This window comes from Manis pentadactyla, chromosome 3 (assembly GCF_030020395.1).
Source record: "Manis pentadactyla isolate mManPen7 chromosome 3, mManPen7.hap1, whole genome shotgun sequence".
Taxonomy (NCBI): domain Eukaryota; kingdom Metazoa; phylum Chordata; class Mammalia; order Pholidota; family Manidae; genus Manis; species Manis pentadactyla.
The window spans coordinates 41475922-41495398 of record NC_080021.1 but is presented as its reverse complement, the minus strand read 5'-3'; the positions used below and the strand labels follow the sequence as shown (position 1 = coordinate 41495398).

The following is a 19477-nucleotide window of genomic DNA, read 5'->3' as shown; positions in this document are numbered from 1 at the left end:
AGGTTCCTGTGGCCAGGATTCTCACTTGGCCCTGGTTGGCTAGCTCACTACACACGTGTGGGCAATACATTGCTATTGACTCTATATAAAGAGCTCTGCCCAGGGCTCTGGGCGACATGGTGGCACCGCTGCAAGGCGGCAGAAGAACAGAGCAGAGGCTGGAGTGGTGGCAGCGCCGAGGGCAGAGGACCAGAGGATGGCTGTGCAGGATGGCTGTGCAGGATGACTTTGCAGGCAGAGAGGCTCAGAGGACAGCAGTGCGGGCAGAGGGGCCCAGAGGCAGAGACCGGCTTGCTGCATGCCGACTCGCTCTGAACGGGATTTTAGTGATTGACCTGCCACCATGGAAATAAAGTTGGGTATAACCCTTTCAACGCAAGAGCATTTTAGTGTCATTTCTGTGGTCACACTGCATCCATAGCGAACTTGCCCGGGGCTGAAACCCTTTGGCAAGACAGAGACAAAAAAGAAGAGGCTAAAAAGACAATCAGGGAAGACTTCTCACAGTAGAGCTTTTACAATTTTAGCTAAATCTTGAAATCAAGGGTAGAGCAGATTAGTTGGAGTTTAAGGGCTTGAACTAAAAAGGCAGCTACAGGGCTAGAATTCAATTCTGTTTTACCCCTACTGCTTGTTACTTCTTGCACACACTTGCTTCCCAACTGATCTCTTTGTCATACTTTTCTCCCCCATTCTAATCTATGCTCCATACAATTGACAAGGTTATCTTCCTTTAAAAGAAAAGCAAAATAAGCTGATCATATTGTTCTCCCAGTTTTTGTTAAAACTCCAATGGTTCTCCAATACCAGAAGGAAAAAGTCTTAACTGTTTCATATCACACATAGAGGGCCTTTCAAAGTCTCTCTACTTAACATTTCTCATTACTCTCTATCTCACCTTAAATTTGCAGACATACTCAACTTTTCTAGGTGCTAGAAATATTAGGAATTCTTATATGTTCACTGAACAATTTAAGAACAGTGTTTGTTTACAAACATTTGAAAATAACCTACAGGCCCAGAACTTCAATTTATGGGAAACTTAAAAAACTTTCTTTACATATACTTCTTGGGATGTAAGTGCCTGTGTAGAAACCTTTTCAGGGAGTACTGCTTTTACACCTGGCTGTGTATCACAACCACCTGTGACCCACGCCCTATACCTTTGAGGTTCTAACTCAGCAGGTCTGTTAAAAGCTCTATTGGTGACTTTTATATGTAAACCCACAGTTAAACTTCACTCCAAAAGATAGATTGCATACCCTTCAAAGAACTTCCTTAAATATTAATTTCTCATTCAAAATTTTGAAAGGTGTTAAGTAGCAGTGAGCTCAGGTTTATGTTCACTCAAAAGCACATAGAAAATGAGTATTTTATCATACAATATATAATAAGCAATCACCTATTCTAAGGGTAGGATTGCCAGCTCTTACAAAAATTGGGGATTCTTACCTGGGCAGCTACCTGAAAAGGCAGTTTTATCTCTCTTTAGGGGTGAGGCAAGAGAATGCCTTTGGGAAAAGGTAAAATTTCCTTCAGAAAACACTTCATGGTCTATTCTAAAACACAATCAAGTAGACGAATCAATTTCAACACTTCTATACCATAAGACATGGCCTTAATAATTTTAACCTAAAAAAGCACTTAAGCAGGCAGACCTGAACAGTTGCATTAAGGACACACTCCCAAATATAGTTTCTATCATTCACTCAACATTTCTTCATTGACCCTCTACTTAAGCAGGCCCTAGATCAGATGTTCATTCAATACACATTGGTCAACAAGACAGACACAATTCTGGGTCTCGTCTAGCACAAATGTGCATAAAAGACACATGTATTAGAGAAGTGAGCCCATAAATAAATAAAATTACTAACTAGTAAGAAGAGAAGGAGGACTACTATGAGATAAACTGGCTGACTTAATTTGCATTCATCATTTCTGCAAATAAAATTATTCCTAGTTCATATGAAAGAATGGAATAACATCCAAATTCCATGGTAGCCCCTGGCTTGGAAAGCACAGGAGTATGTGAAAAAACTTTGAAAGCAGACACAGGTGAGATTTAACAAGAACATATCCTCCCTCCATTGACTGGCTGTGGATTACAAATTAGATTTGGAGAAGAAAGAAAGCTTAAACCCCAAGGTTTATATATAACAATGGTCTACTATTGGTCATCTTCTGATATCTTCTATTTATACCTTTATTATTTTAAAGCACTTACAACATCTTGTAATTACTTTATCACTGACTTTTGTCTGCCTTCCCCAGAAGAAAAGAAGCTCCATGAACAAGGATCGGTGCCAATCTTTCCATTTTATCCTTAGTACCTCCCTTCTTATATGCACAAATGCACAAATGAACAATCACAGAAAAATCAACAGAAGGGACCTATTTAAGGCCTCCCCAGTGTAATAACATTTAAGATAAGATTCAAAGGTTGGCCAGAAGTTAACCAGATAAAGCGCATCCATGCACCAAGAACTGTCTGTGCAAAGGCCCTGAGGAAACAGTAAACCATCTTCCAGGAGTTGAAAGATCAGTGCCTAAAATATAGTGAGTGAAGAATAAGGTAGAACACAATGTAGTTTCAGATGGAGGCAGAAGCCTGATAACAAAGGGCCTCAAAATCAAGATAGGGAGATTGGGCTTATTAGATATGCAAGAAAAGAATCGTAACCAGAAGAATAACATGATATAATTTATACTTTTAAGATTCCTCTAGCTGCTGCATCAAAGCTAGATATTAGGAAAGCAAATATGGTAAACCAATTAGAAGGTTACCTTAGTCATATATACATGCAAGAGATTGTATTAAGCATCTCTTCTGATCTTCTGTATTTGTGATGCTGTACCTGGGACCTGCTGACAATGCCGCCACTGTCCCTCTCAGGGTTAGCTAATTCCTAGAGAAAGCACCTGTAAGCGCACCTTTCCTGTGCAAACAAACCAATTTGGCATCCACAGCCCTAACCATTCCTGCCCTAGTCACCCCAGGGCCCACTGACATTATCCAAACTGGCCAATCCTAAACCTATTTACCCTGTCTCACCCACTCCTTCCCTTGGAAACCACAATAAGGCTTTTGCCCATGTTTTTCCCTCTCTGCCTCTGCCTCCAATCTGACCCTAGTGCTTCCCTGTATAAATCCTCCCACCCCTTCTCACACACCCTTGTGTGGGATCTGTAAGTGTAACAATCTATCTCCTGATCTTCTGGTCACCATACCTGGATAATAATAAAACCTACATTTTAAAAAAGAGATGCTGGTGGCTTTGAGAGGTAGTAGAAGAAACAGAAAGGAGAACAAATTCAAGAGAGATTTTCAAGGTACACTTAACACAATTGATAATAATGTAGACTGGCAAGCTAGGAGACAGTAAGCAAGTTTTCTTAGGTGTTTTATTCCTGTGCCTCTCTTCAATTGCACTGAATATAAATTTAAGACAGGCAAATAAAACATTGAAATTTAAATCCCTCATTTTAAAAAATTACAAACACAGATATAAACAGACTCAGAGGATCCAAGACCTAGAACTTCTAACTCAGTCCGTTTCCACTAACATAAATGACATTCATTCAAATTTAGCATTCATTGATATATATTTTTAAATAATCCACAAACATTCAATGAACAACATATATGTCCTAGTGGCAGTTGCTAGGAAGAAAAAAGGGTAGACTCTATATTAGTGACAAAGAAGAAAAGGCAGCCCAGGCAATGAGGAACCCCTAAAGGTGTTTATGTAAGAAAATACTGCAAACAAATAGCATTTAAACAGGATTATCCTGTGTAGGATTGTCAGGGGCAAAAGGTGACACTGTTCACTCTAGCTGGCCACATTAGCTAACTATAGTGTTATTACAATTATTTCCATATCCTAACATCTGTTTTTTAATCACCAAATTGATTATTAAAGGCTGGGGAGGAAACAGAGAGGGTTTTCTTTAAAACACTAACTCTGTGTTATTTATATAATTTTAAGCAACACACAAACTTTTTTATTCAATCACAATGTCTAAGAAACCTGACTAAGCCATCACTTGGACTTACAGGATGTATGAGAACCCAGTAATTCTATGCATTCTTGACACAGTAAAACAGCTAAATATGACTTTGAATATTCCATTGAATAGAGGGACAATGAAGACCAAAGTCAAATTATGCATCAGGAAGCAAGGTGAAACGATGCCTTGATAACTAGGGTGATGATCATGAACAATATCCTATCCCTTTCTCCTATGCCATCCCACCACCATTTCATTCTTCTGTCCCACTCATTTTTCTTCTCTATTTAATATCTTTAACCCAATGAAACTATTTATCATTTTCCCTCTTTTTTAATTTATTTTTCTCTTTTGGCTTCCTCTCATCTCCTGTCTAATGATAATATCCTTTCCATTCCTGTCCCCATATCACATCTCCCCTATACCCTTTATCCTAACAATCTTCCTCCAGTATCACAAATGAGAAATAATATAAAAAAGAGAAGTGAGAAAAAACTGAAAAAGCACTATAAACTCATCTATTTGCACCTTATGTTATGTAAACACAACTCACAGGTACATGTTATTTGGACTGAATCATTATGTTTAAACTTCTTATGGAAATTCAAATGTTAATTTTTACTGCCTAAAGGCAATCAGCATTTTTTATGTCAACTTGAATTTCACCTTCATTAAAGAAAACCAATATTGGTAAAGGTATTTTTTAAATAGACTTTTGTATTTTAGAGCAGGTTTAGGTTCACAGCAAAATGGAATGAAAGGTACAGATATTTCCCATATACACCTACCCCCAACACATGCTTAGCCTCCCCCATTATCAACATCCCGCATCTAATTGGTACATTTGTTACAATGGATGAGTCTGCAGTGACGCACTATTATCACCCAAAGTCCATACATTACATTAGGGTCCTCCACTCTTAGTGGTGTACATTCTATGGATTTGGACAAATGTTTATGACCATAACCACCATTATAAGCACCATACAGAATAGTTTCACTGCCCTAAAAATATACTGTGCTCCACCTATTCATCTGTCCCACCTTCTTAACTCCTGGCAACTACTGACCTTTTTACTATCTCTGTAGTTTTGTCTTTCCCAGAATGTCGCATAGTTGAAACCATACAGTATATAGCCTTTCCATATTGGCTTCTTTCACTAAGCAAAATGCATTTATGTTTCCTCCATGTCTCTTCATGGCTTGATAGCTCATTTACTGAATAATGCTACACTGTCTGGCTATACTACAGTTTACTTATGCATTCACCTACTGAAAGGCATCTTGGTTGCCTCCAAGTTTTCCAAGGTAACATATGAATAAAGATACTATAAATATCCATGTGCAGGTTTTTGTGTGGTCCTAAGTTTCAGCTCCTTTGGGTGAATATCAAGGAACACCAACTGTTATATCATATGCTCAAAAGTATGTTTAATTTTATAAGAAATGTGCCAAACTGGCTGTAATATTTTGCATTTCCACATGCAATAAATGGAAGGCCCTTTGCTTCACATCCTCACCAGTATTTGGTGTTGTCAGAGTTCCAGATTTTGGCCATTCTAATTAATACACGGGTAATGGTATCTCAGTGTTGTTTGAATCTGCACTTCTCTAATGACATGTGATGTGAAGCATCTTTTCATATACTTATTTTCTATTTGTACACCTTCCCTGGTGAGGTGTCTGTTAAAGCCTTTGGCCCATTTTGCAATCCAGTTGTTTGTTTTCTTGTTGAGTTTTAAAAATTCTTTCTATATTTTGGTTAATAGACCTTTATCAGATAAATCTTCTGCAAGTATTTTTCTAAGGTTTTTTTTTTAAGTCCACCCATTATGAGCATATGATAATTAAAATATTAAAGAAATAGCTACTTTTCATTACATAAGTTTTATTAACATCCTTCTACCATCTTAGTAATGCTCTAAACATATTAGGGATAAATATAGTGCTTTTATAGGCAATGTGCATATTCTATGAAAACTGAATTGTTTCCATTATAAACCTAAATCATAGAAATTTATTTTGTGGCCCACCCAAAAAAGAATAAAAATGTACATAACTGATACAAACTGCCAAAGGTCATCATGAACCCTCAATATGGTGATTTCCAACCTTTTTATTTTTACCTCAGAAACAGTGTTCAAATGGAATTTTACCCAGAAACATGGGCAAATAAAACAGATAGGAGAAGAGCTACTCTGGTAGAAGTCTCTCAGTGCCAGCTCAGAAGTGTGCTAGAAATAGCTAGAAATGTGCTATTTCCACCCCTGGATCTCCCCTCACCTCTTTGCCCAGCAAATCTAAGTCATCCTTCAGAACTCAGTTTAGCTATGACCTCCCTGGGGAAGGGTTCCCTGAATATCCATGGGTGTGGTATCAGCTACGTCTTCTAACCCACACAGCTCCCCATATTGACCCCATCACAGCTCTTATCACACCATATTAAAACAGCTGTCCACTTATCTGTCTCTCCCATCTGACTCAAAGCTCTCTAAAGCTGAGGCCTCATTCATTGCTTTACCTCCTGTGCACAGCACAAAAGGGCTCCCCTGAGGAGTAGGCACTCAATATGTATCAGTTGAATGAATAAATAAGTGAGTAACTGTGTGCCCTGATACATGTGATAACATAATCTCTCGGTTTAGATATGAGAAGCTCCTTTTCTAGAGTATTAGCACCAGTAGTGCAGGGGTCATGTCACCTCTCATCCCCTTGTATGCACATTACCTGGCATGTAGTGTTCACAAGTATTAGCTAACCAGCTCTTGTCTCCACTCCTAGCAATGCCTTGAGAGTGCTTTGAACTATAGGAATTTTTATAGACATTGATTTCTTCAGCACGGGCTCTGGAGTCAGCAAATGTAGGTTTTTATAGCATCCCAGTCATTAACTAGCTATGTGATCTTGGATGCTTCATGTAAAATCTCTAGGTCTCGGACGTGGAGCCAAGATGGTGGCATGAGTAGAGCAGCGGAAATCTCCTCCCAAAACTACATATATTTTTGAAAATACAACAAATACAACTCTTCCTAAAAGAGAGACCAGAAGACACAGGACAACAGCCAGACTACATCCACACCTGCGAGAACCCAGCGCCTCGCGAAGGGGGTAAGATACAAGCCGTGGCCTGGCAGGACCCGAGCGCCCCTTACCCCAGCTCCCTGCAGGAGGAGAGGAGTCAGAACGGGGAGGGAGAGGGAGCCCAGGACTGCTAAGCACCCAGCCCTAGCCATCCGCACCAGAGCGCAGACACAGTGCATGCGTGGGGTGCTGGAAACTAGGGAAACAGGACAGTAAGACCTGTGAGTGGGTCCCCGCAGCTGGCACCCCTGGGACAAAGAAAAGTGAGTGCTTTTTAAAAGTCTTAAAGGGACAGGGACCCCACAGCTGGATGGAAGCATCCCGGGACACTTAGCCCAGCAACTGGGAAACCCAGGGAACTCTGGGAACTCTAACCCCCTGGGCAGCAGGGCAGCTTGGAGGCCCCTCATGGAGATAAACAGCCTCCCGTCCGTTTCCCCTCCGACTCAGCTCCGCCATATCGGAGCAGCAGCCCGAGGCAGGCCATGCCTACAGCAAATGCGGAGCTAAACACCATAGCAGCCGAGCAAGAATCAGAAGTCCCGTCTGCACGCAGCTGCCCAGCACAAGCCGCTAGAGGTCGCTGTTCTCCAAGGAGAGGAAGGCCACAAACCAACAAAAAGGGACGTTCTCCTAGCCATCACTCGCGCCAGCTCCGCAAACTATCTTTATCACCATGAAAAGGCAGAAAAATTTGATACAGAGCAAAATCACAACTCCTGAGAAGGAGACAGACCTAACCAGTCTTCCTGAAAGGGAATTCAAAATAAAAATCATAAACATGCTGATGGAGCTGCAGAGAAATATACAAGAGCTAAGGGATGACATCCGAAGGGAGATTACAGAAGTGAAACAATCTCTGGAAGGATTTATAAGCAGAATGGATAAGATGCAAGAGGCCATTGATGGAACAGAAACCAGAGAACAGGAATGCATAGAAGCTGATGCAGAGAGAGAGAGAGAAAAGAATCTCCAGGAATGAAACAATATTAAGAGAACTGTGTGACCAATCCAAAAGGAACAATATCTGCATTATATGGGTACCAGAAGAAGAAGAAAGAGAAAAAGGGATAGAAAGTGTCTTGGAAGAAATAATTGCTGAGAACTTCCCTAAACTGGCAGAGGAAATAGTTGCTCAGACTATGGAAGCACACAGAAATCCCAACAGAAGGGACCCAAAGAGGACAACATGAAGACACATAAAAATTAAAATGGCAAAGATCAAGGACAAGGACAGGGTATTAAAGGCAGCCAGAGAAAGAAAAAAGGTCACCTATAAAGGAAAACCCATCAGGCTATCATCAGACTTCTCAACAAAAACCTTACAGGCCAGAAGAGAATGGCATGATATATTTAACGTAATGAAACAGAAGGGCCTTGAACCAAGGATACTGTATCCAGCACAACTGTCATTTAAATATGAAGGAGGGATTAAACAATTCCCAGACAAACAAAAGTTGAGGGAATTTGCCTCCCACAAACCACCTCTACAGGGTATTTCAGAGGGACTGCTCTAGATGGGAGCGCTCCTAAAAAGAGCACAGAAAAAAACACACAACATATGAACAATGAAGGAGGAGGAATAAGAAGGGAGAGAAATAATCATCAGACTGTGTCTATAATAGCTCAATAACTGAGTTAAGTTAGACAGTAAGGTAGTAAAGAAGCTAACCTTGAACCTTTGGTAACCACGAATCTAAAGCCTGCAATGGCAATAAATACATATCTTCCAATAATCACCCTAAATGTAAATGAACTGAATGCACCAATTAAAAGACACAGAGTAACAGAATGAATAAAAAAGCAAGACCCATCTATATGCTGCTTACAAGAGACTCACCTCAACCCAAAAACATGCACAGATTAAAAGTCAAGGGATGGAAAAAGATATCTCATGCAAACAACAGGGAGAAAAAAGCAGGTGTTGCCATACTAGTATCAGACAAAATAGACTTCAAAACAAAGAAAGTAACAAGAGTAAAGAAGGACACTATAGAATGATAAAGGGCTCAGTCCAACAAGAGGATATAACCATTATAAACATATATGCACCCAATACAGGAGCACCAATATATGTGAAACAAATACTAACAGAATTAAAGGAGGAAACAGAATGCAATGCATTCATTATGGGAGACTTTAACACATCACTCACTCCGAAGGACAGATCCACCAGACAGAATATAAGTAAGGACACAGAGGCACTGAACAACACACTAGAACAGATGGACCTAATAGACATCTATAGAACTCTACATCCAAAAGCAACAGAATACACATTCTTCTCAAGTCCACATGGAACATTCTCCAGAATAGACCACATACTAGGCCACAAAAACAGCCTCAGTAAATTCCAAAAGATTGAAATCCTACCAACCAACTTTTCAGACCACAAAGGTATAAAACTAGAAATAAATTGTACCAAGAAAGCAAAAAGGCTCACAAACACATGGAAGCTTAACAACACATCCTAAATAATCAATGGATCAACAAACAAATTAAAATAGAAATCAAGGAATATATGGAAACAAATGACAACAACAACACAAAGCCCCAACTTCTGTGGGACAGAGCAAAAGCAGTCTTAAGAAGAAAGTATATAGCAATCCAGGCATATTTAAAGAAGGAAGAACAATCCCAAATGAATAGTCTAATGTCACAATTATCGAAATTGGAAAAAGAAGAACAAATGAGGCCTAAAGTCAGCAGAAGGAGAGACATAATAAAGATCAGAGAAGAAATAAATAAAATTGAGAAGAATAAAACAATAGAAAAAAAATCAATGAAACCAAGAGATGGTTCTTTGAGAAAATAAACAAAATAGATAAACCTCTGGCCAGACTTATTAAGAGAAAAAGAGAATCAACACACATCAACAGAATCAGAAATGAGAAAGGAAAAATCACGATGGACCCCACAGAAATACAAAGAATTATTAGAGAATACTATGAAAACCTATATGCTAACAAGCTGGGAAACCTAGGAGAAATGGACAACTTCCTAGAAAAATACAACCTTCCAAGACTGACCCAGAAAGAAACAGAAAATCTAAACAGACCAATTACCAGCAACGAAATTGAAGTGGTAATCAAAAAACTACCCAAGAACAAAACCCCTGGGCCAGATGGATTTACCTCAAAATTTTATCAGACATACAGAGAAGACATAATACCCATTCTCCTTAAAGTTTTACAAAAAATAGAAGAGGAAGGAATACTCACAAACTCATTCTACGAAGCCAACATCACCCTAATACCAAAACCAGGCAAAGACCCCACCAAAAAAGGAAACTACAGACCAATATCCCTGATGAACGTAGATGCAAAAATACTCAATAAAATAGTAGCAAACTGAATTCAAAAATACATCAGAAGGACCATACACCATGACCAAGTGGGATTCATCCCAGGGATGCAAGGATGGTACAACATTCAAAAATCCATCAACAGCATCCACCACATCAACAAAAAGAAGGACAAAAACCACATGATCATCTCCATAGATGCTGAAAAAGCATTCAACAGAATTCAACATCCATTCATGATAAAAACTCTCAACAAAATGGGCATAGAGGGCAAGTACCTCAACATAATAAAGGCCATATATGATAAACCCACAGCTAACATCATACTAAACAGCGAGAGGCTGAAAGCTTTTCCTCTGAGATCAGGAACAAGACAGGGATGCCCACTCTCCCCACTGCTTTCAACGTAGTACTGGAGGTCCTAGCCACAGCAATCAGACAAGACAAAGAAATACAAGGAATCCAGATTGGTAAAGAAGAAGCCAAACGGTCCCTGTTTGCAGATGAAATGATACTGTACATAAAAAACCCTAAATACTCCACTCCAAAACTACTAGAACTAATATCGGAATTCAGCAAAGTTGCAGGATACAAAATTAACACACAGAAATCTGTGGCTTTCCTATACACTAACACTAATGAACTAATAGAAAGGGAAATCAGGAAAACAATTCCATTCACAATAGCATCAAAAACAATAAAATACCTAGGAATAAACCTAACCAAGGAAGTGAAAGACCTATAACTTGAAACTACAAGACACACTTAAGAGAAATTAAAGAGGACACTAACAAATGGAAACTCAACCCATGCTCCTGGCTAAGAAGATCTAATATCGTCAAAATGGCCATCCTGCCCAAAGCAATATACAGATTTGATGCAATCCCAATCAAATTACCAACAGCATTCTTCAACGAACTGGAACAAATAGTTCAAAAATTTATATGGAAACACCAAAGACCCCGAATAGCCAAAGCAATCCTGAGAAGGAAGAATAAAGTGGGGGGGATCTTGCTCCCCAACTTCAAGCTCTCCTACAAAGCCACAGTAATCAAGACAATTTCGTACTGGCACAAGAACAGAGCCACAGACCAGTGGAGCAGAATAGAGACTCCAAACATTAACCCAAACATATATGGCCAATTAATATACAATAAAGGAGCCATGGACATACAATGGGGAAATGACAGCCTCTTCAACAGATGGTGCTGGCAAAACTGGACAGCTACATGTAAGAGAATGAAACTGGATCACTGTCTAACCCCATACACAAAAGTAAATTCGAAATGGATTAAAGACCTGAATGTAAGTCATGAAACCATAAAACTCTTAGAAAAAAACATAGGCAAAAATCTCATGGACATAAACATGAATGACTTCTTCATGAACATATCTCCCCGGGCAAGGGAAACAAAAGCAAAAATGAACAAGTGGGACTATATCAAGCTGAAAAGCTTCTGTACAGCAATGGACACCATCAATAGAACAAAAAGGAATCCCACAGTATGGAAGAATTTATTCATAAATGACAGATCCGATAAAGGATTGACATCCAAAATATATAAAGAGCTCACACACCTCAACAAACAAAAAGCAAATAATCCAATTAAAAAATGGGCAGAGGAGCTAAACAGACAGTTCTCTAAAGAAGAAATTCAGATGGCCAACAGACACATGAAAAGATGCTCCACATCGCTTGTCATCAGAGAAATGCAAATTAAAACCACAATGAGATATCACTTCACACCAGTAAGGATTGCCATCATCGAAAAGACAAACAACAACAAATGTTGGCGAGGTTGTGGAGAAAGGGGAACCCTCCTACACTGCTGGTGGGAATGTAAATTAGTTCAACCATTGTGGAAAGCAGTATGGAGGTTCCTCAGAATGCTCAAAATAGAAATACCATTTGACCCAGGAATTCCACTTCTAGGAATTTACCCTAAGAATGCAGCAGCCCAGTTTGAAAAAGACAGATGCACCCCTATGTTTATCGCTGCACTATTTACAGTAGCCAAGATATGGAAGCAACCTAAATGTCCATCAGTGGATGAATGGATAAAGAAGATGTGGTACATATACATAATGGAATATTACTCAGCCATAAGAAAAAAACAGATCCTACCATTTGCAACAACATGGATGGAGCTAGAGGGTATTATGCTCAGTGAAATAAGCCAGGCGGAGAAAGACAAGTACCAAATGATTTCACTCATATGTGGAGTATAAGAACAAAGAAAAACTGAAGGAACAAAACAGCAGCAGAATCACAGAACCCAAGAATGGACTAACAGTTACCAAAGGGAAAGGGACTGGGGAGGATGGGTGGGAAGGGAGGGATAAGGTGGGGAAAAAGAAAGAAAGTGGGCATTACAATTAGCATGTATAGTGTTGGGGGGGCATGGAGAGGGCTACGCAACACAGAGAAGACAAGTAGTGATTTTACAGCATCTTACTACGCTGATGGACAGTGACTGTGAAGGGGTATGTCGGGGGGACTTGGTGAATGGGGGAGCCTAGTAGACATAATGTTCTTCATGTAATTGTAGATTAATGATACCAAAATTTTTAAAAAGTTAAAAAAATTTTTTTTAATTTAAAAATTTAAAAAGAAAAAAAAATCTCTAGGTCTCATTTTTCTCTACCTGTAAAATAGCTCTTAAATATGCTTTAGCACCAGAAGCCGTTTCCTTACATAAAATTGTAGAATAAGCCCCAATACAGAGAAAGGATAAAAGCAATCACTAAATTTCTCATTCTGCTCAATTCTTCACTATCTGAGGAAAATAACCCTAGAAGCACCTCCTTAGAGCAGAGTACATTTGAAAAACTCTAGAAACAAACAGACCCTTCAGAGGTCTAGTTCAGCATTAACATTCTATGATTTACACATTCACCAAATATTTATTAAGTGTCTTTTCTGGGCCAAGCACTGGACTAGACACAGAAGATTCCACAATAAACAACACAGATGGGCTCCCTCAAATATTTATGCCAAATGCAGTATTAAACATATGTTTAACATTCACTAAAATGAACAAAAAAAATTAGAACACCCTCTGGTCTCTTTTTAAAGTGTAGAAAGCAAGACAATTTGCCAAATGGCCAAATCACTAGAAAGACTTATGAAAATACTTCAGTTTCAGAAATGTAAATCTCATTTTCTCTAACCATAATTCCACTGTTTTATGTGGCAATTTTTCAATTTGTACTATTATCTTCCAAAATCATTTTTATGCCAATTTCTCAACATATTTACATTAATACTAGTAATTAGTAGCTAAAACATAACGCTTGTTCCCTTCATTTCCTAGTTTATTTTTCACTTGCCTAGTGAAAAATAAGGATCTTTCTAGGATCTTTCAACCAAATTTTTTGATGCCTCACTATTTCATATGTACAATATGAATTTGAAAGTGAAATACAAAAGGAAGGAACCACTTTTTAATCAACATTTGTTCCATTATTTATTTCATTCAACAAATACTTGAGAAGTACCTACTATGTGCAAAGCATTTGCAATAAAGTGGCAGAGAATTTCTAGAATTTTCATCACAGTTTCTTCCCCTTTTGTTCTTTACTTTTCTTCCTCTTCAGTAGTTTAAAGTACAAAACCAGAACAAGGATCTGATTCCCTCAACTTATAATGCTCTTCCCAGACACCTTTTACATACCATATCCGTTCACATTCATTCAACAAAAACAGTGCTAGTCATTGTAATGTGTGCTAACAAATATGATTCCTTCTCTCAAGCAATGAAGAGAAGGATAAAGATAGTAGGGACATTTCAAAAGAAGAATCTACGAGATCTATTGTCATCAGAAGTATCAGAAAAAGAAACAAAGAGGACTCTCAGTTTTGCTGTTGAAAAACTAAGTAGATGATGATGCCATCAGCAGAACAGGAATTCAAAGGCTTGTTGCAACAATTAAAAAACACCAATTACAAATCTCGTTTTAGAATGTTAAATATGAAATTCTTTCTTTCCTTCCTCTCGACTATGGAATGTAGACAGAAGCCTGGAGCTGGAGCAACCCTCGGATAACCATGAGATAATAAGTCTGGGGACAAAGGCCACATAGTAGGAATGGCACAGTAGAAGAAAAAAAGCCTGAGACAGTTGTCACTTTGTTTCTGTGATGCCAGCCCTACTGGCAGTAAGTAGGCCGTCTTGTAAAGGGAGAATAAAAATCCCTCTTTGATTAAGTAACTAGAGGTTAAACATAGTCCTAATTTATACACTCTGCATCCCTGACCAGCTACTTAATAGGGCATATAAGACCATTCATGATCAGCTCATTTACCTATCCAAACTCATTTGACACCAATCTCTCACATTTTCCATTCCAGTAATTCTAAACCTTGTCAGAACAGCACATACCCGTGAGCTGTTTTTCACCTCTCTCTATTTACAATTCTCTCTACTCCCTCCCATTCCTCCATTTCTTCACCAAATTAACTCTTCCTCAGCATTTCAGACTTCCTGACTCCTGGCTGAGATAAGTTCTCACACCACCCCATGCACCAGTCATTATAGTAACTGTGTTGTATTATAGCTCTATATGCTTAAGTATCTGTCTTCCCAACTAGATTACCAGCCCCTCCAGAAGGAAAACAGTATCTTAGTTCTCTTGATATTCCTAAATCCTGGCACAGTACCTGGCCCACTGGGGATGCTCAGTAAATGTTTGTTGAATGAATCAGAGTTACATAAAACATAGCTATTTTAATTAGTAAAAACATTTTATATAAAAAGACTGTTACATGACACTCCTTAACAACAAAAAGTAATTTTCACCCATAAATCTATCCTTAAAAATAGGTAAACTACTTAAGTATTTTCTATCACTACATGTAGCATTATAACATCATTTCTACTTTAGAGCCCTGAGTCCTAAAGATAACCATACAAAGCTATCCTCCTCTTGCTTTAAGGATTAGTCTCACTTTTGATGGTAAGTCAGAAAAGAAAACTAAACAGATGACCAAAGAACACATTTTATCATTAGCAACACATCAAAATAAAGGCAAGCAAAGAAACAAAATCTCTTCATACCTGTCACATTGCTGCATTATGGAAATTTCTTTGATTATTTCCTGAAGATCTGACTCAACGGGTACTTGTTTAATTGCCACAACTTGACCAGATTCTTTATGTATTGCTTTAAATACACTTCCATAAGACCTAAAAGAAACCAAGACATTTATTTATTTCCTTTCAAACATTGTAAGTATTTGAGAAAAAGTTTTTTGAGTTTTTGCATGTCTTGTAGTCTTTTCTATTAAAACACTATTTAATGGTGACAAAACAAATTAGAAAAGCAAATTATACCTTAGCTTTAGTGCTTCAATTACAGACTTAAAATTTATTTGAAATATCAAGTTATTATGTAAATATTTGCTATTTTTCTTATAAATGAAACAGACTTATGGTTTACCAATTCAAAGAAATGGTAAGAAACTAAGAAGATATAAAGGAAACTGAAAGACTGAAATGTAGATTAAAAACAGCCAAAGTCTCCAGTTAGGAGAAAACACTTATCTCCCATAAGCAAAATCATCCCCAGAATATTACAGTCCCACGTCTCTTTGGACTGTGTAAGAGCAACTGAAACCCCCAGCTGAGACCACAAGACACCAGAGTTAGAGGGGCAGGGACTCTGGTCCCTCCTAAGTCATCCTGAGTCAACTCAAACGTTCCTTTCACTCTCTTCTTCTCCTCAACAGCAGGACCACACGCTCACAAGGAAATAAAATGAGTAATAGGATCTAATGGCCAATTGCCCAAAAACTGTCTCCACTACAACCCTTGAAACTCTGCCAATTAAATATTTATGTGTTTTAAAGAACAAAGACAATGAGAGAGGAACGCCATTTGTACTTTGGTATGAATTAGAAGACTAGGTAAAAACTGCTACCACTTACTAAGTTCTTATTATAAACCAAGTATTATGCTTGGTGTTTTACATGCATTATTAAACTCTATCTTTTCAACTCTGAGGTAAAATACTATTATCACCACTTTAACAATGAGGAAACAGATTCATTTTGGTAACCATCAAGGCCAGGATTCAAACATATTCTAACTCCAAAGATCATGTTCTTCTCACTACATCATTTCTACAGAAGAGAAGGAAGAGCATGCCATTAGAAGACATGGGAATGTTTCCTAATATTAGTAAGCTATACAGAATCATTTTCAAATTTACAATCTTTTAAAATAAGTTAAGAAGTGAAAAATAAGTGATAAAACAGCTACTTTAACAAAATTAATTTTATCCTATCCCATTTCTTTGAGCCTTCTGAAGTAATTTAACTTAATCTGACACCCAAAGTTACCTTTGGGTGTGAGTGTGCATGTGTAGTATGTAGCCCCAATTTATACACAAAAATACACACACACACTCATATACATATATATCTCCCCTTAAAAGCAATATGTATGTGTGTGTGTGTGTATGTATGTGTGTTGTGTGTGTGTGTGTGTGTGTGTGTAATCACAGATTTGAGGGAATATATTCCCTCAAAAAGCTAATATAGAATTCAGTGCTAGATTATCTACTGTCAATTAACCAACACCATCGCTCTCTTCTAAGGTCTCCCCTTGTCACTGCAAAAGAGAAGCTGAGAGTCACATTTCCCAGAATTCCATTTTGATGATGAGAAGAACATACATGAAATCTGAATGGCAAAAAGTTCAGAGAAACCACCATTCTCCAGGTGTAAGTGTAGCATATGCATTAGCAGATAGGAGATACATGGCGGCTTCCTGTGAAGCTTTTTTGATAACTACCACAATGCTGCTGCAGACTGAGATAGTTGGTGGGAGCCTCCCAAGATTCCACCAAAGATTCCCAAAGAAGTCCCAGAGATTCTTAAGGATTCCAGCAGACCCCCAGTGAGTTCATAAGAAACACCCAATTTCATGTTTCAGGCTAAGATCCTCAGCATTCTGCCTACATTTAGCAGTAATTTCAATGATTTATATCTGCCACTGAATTGTACACTTTAAAATGGCAAATTTTATGTTGGGTACATTTTACTACCAAAAGGAGAAAAAAAAAGGACCAGCTAAGTTTTATCTAAAGGACAAAATGCAGTTATTTTTATGATTCCATCATAACTTTAATGTCAAAACCTAGATATATATATATTTTTTAACCCTGTAATTCAAACTTATCTATGGATTTACCTTTCCATCTCTGGCCTTTCCACAAGTTATCTGAGCTCCTAATTATACAATAAACTCTTATACCTGGAGCATGTAAAGTAGCTTTTCTTTTCCTGATCAAGCCCTGCTACCAACAGCTACTGGTACAGGAAGTGGTTCCTAAAGAAATTATCTTAAAGATGGGAACCTTGGATAAGTTCCTTCTTAGATTTGAAGATAGTAATGGCTTCAATGCAAGTGATAAACAGAATACTGATAGTCTATGGTGTTCATGGACAAACAATTACTTAAATTATTATTCTTAGTTGCCTGGAGTCCAGGCAAAGCTTTAGAAGACCAAGTACCTGTATGAATAGATGTTATGGTGGAAATAGGAGCACAGGACTATAGAAAGGACTAGCTGCCCCCACCTACACTGTAGTAGTTACATACCAAATATAACAAGCTCAGGGCTTAAATTCCTAGCTCAAGCCGGAGAGAACCAGAAATTTGTGAATACCCCATGAGAATGTCTTAATTCAGGTAGCCACAGGACTGAGAGAGACTTCTGAAAACCAAAATCTAATGCTGCTGGAAGGTGAATTACATTGCAAACTGAATTTGCACCATCACCAGATCTATTCTGTTTAAACTTTTAACTGTAAAGAGAGGTACCCAGAGAATTAGTATTGGGACATTTAGGTAGATTCTTATTAATCTGAGTACCTCGAACCCCCTACCTTACCAGGCCACCCTTTCAGCAAAAGTCCCTATACCCTAGTCTGAGATAAGCCTCACAAGGCCTAAACACTATAATAACCTCACTTGAGACAGTCACTTTTCAAGAGAATGTAAGTATTTCCCCTAGACCACACCACCACTACCTCTCATGACATCTAGACCTATAATTACACTCAAATCTCCACAGATAAAAGGTGGATGAAAAGAAAATCTGACCCAAGAGCACCTATTATTCATGCCAAAGAAGTTCTAACATTGTATCAGTTTTTATCAGCAGCTTTTATCATACCTAAAGAATATGTGTGGGAATGGATTCCAAGACTTCCAGGGAGAAAGAAATTTACTGATATGGATGCAAGACCAGAAATTCCAGACTCAGTGCATATCTCAAACAGTTAGCAGTGTCTCTAAGAGCCTGCTCAGCTAGGTAACTGAACACTAGACTCAAAAGTGGCCTACATTAAGTGAGATGACAGTGATCCTCAGTATACATCAGAGGAAGCAGATCAAAGGCTCAAGAATGCAACACTGGACTGAATGTATTACACGTGACTTGCTCACCTACTCCCTAACTTTGTTTACCGAGAGGATCCAAAGTATAGTCCCTTTACTAGTGTCACACAGAAAGCTCTACAACGCAGGTCAGAGATAACAGATATACCAACACTGAAATGGGCTTCCTAAATTTAATGGATGATGTGATCCATTAAGAGAAGTGGTAACACCTTTCCACCTGAGACAAAGTGGGCTTGGTATCATAACGGGTAGCAAAGTAAGTCTGAATTACAGGGTTTATTTTTAATATATCTAGGTTTTGACATTAAAGTTATAATGGTGTCATAAAAATAACTGCATTTGTCCTTTAGATAAAATTTAGCTGGTACTTTCTTTTTTTGGTAGTAAAATAAATGCACCCATAAAATTTGCATTTTAAAGTGTACAATTCGGTGACATATATAAATCACTCACAATGTTGTGTAGCCATTACCTCTATCTAGCCCCAAATCGTTTGCTTTGTTTCTATGTATTTATCTGTTTTACTTATCAATAAAAAATTAAATATTTATTTATCTCTATGGATTTATCTATCTCTGACCTATTTCACTTAGTGCAATACCCTCAAGGTCCATCTATGTTGTCACAAATGACAGGATTTCCTTTTTTATGACTGAATAATATCCCATCACAA

General features: G+C 38.1%; 1 protein-coding gene across 3 annotated transcripts in view; it reads right to left on the bottom strand.

The window, feature by feature from the left end:
* STK3 (serine/threonine kinase 3) overlaps window positions 1-19477 on the bottom strand; it is a 354002-nt gene that overhangs the window by 279748 nt on the left and 54777 nt on the right. Inside the window, exons 1-2 of one of the 3 annotated variants that reach the window (XM_036875938.2) lie at window positions 15454-15583; window positions 1453-1559 (exon numbers count right to left, since the gene is read on the bottom strand). The exons of 1 other annotated variant lie outside the window; for it this stretch is intronic. Coding sequence is in view for 1 of the 2 variants with exons in the window: in XM_036875911.2 (XP_036731806.1) it covers window positions 15454-15582 (129 nt within the window). In the remaining variant the exon portion in view is untranslated. Of the gene's footprint in view, window positions 1-1452; window positions 1560-15453; window positions 15584-19477 lie in introns of those variants that run through there. One more of the 3 variants, XM_036875911.2, reaches the window with a different exon arrangement.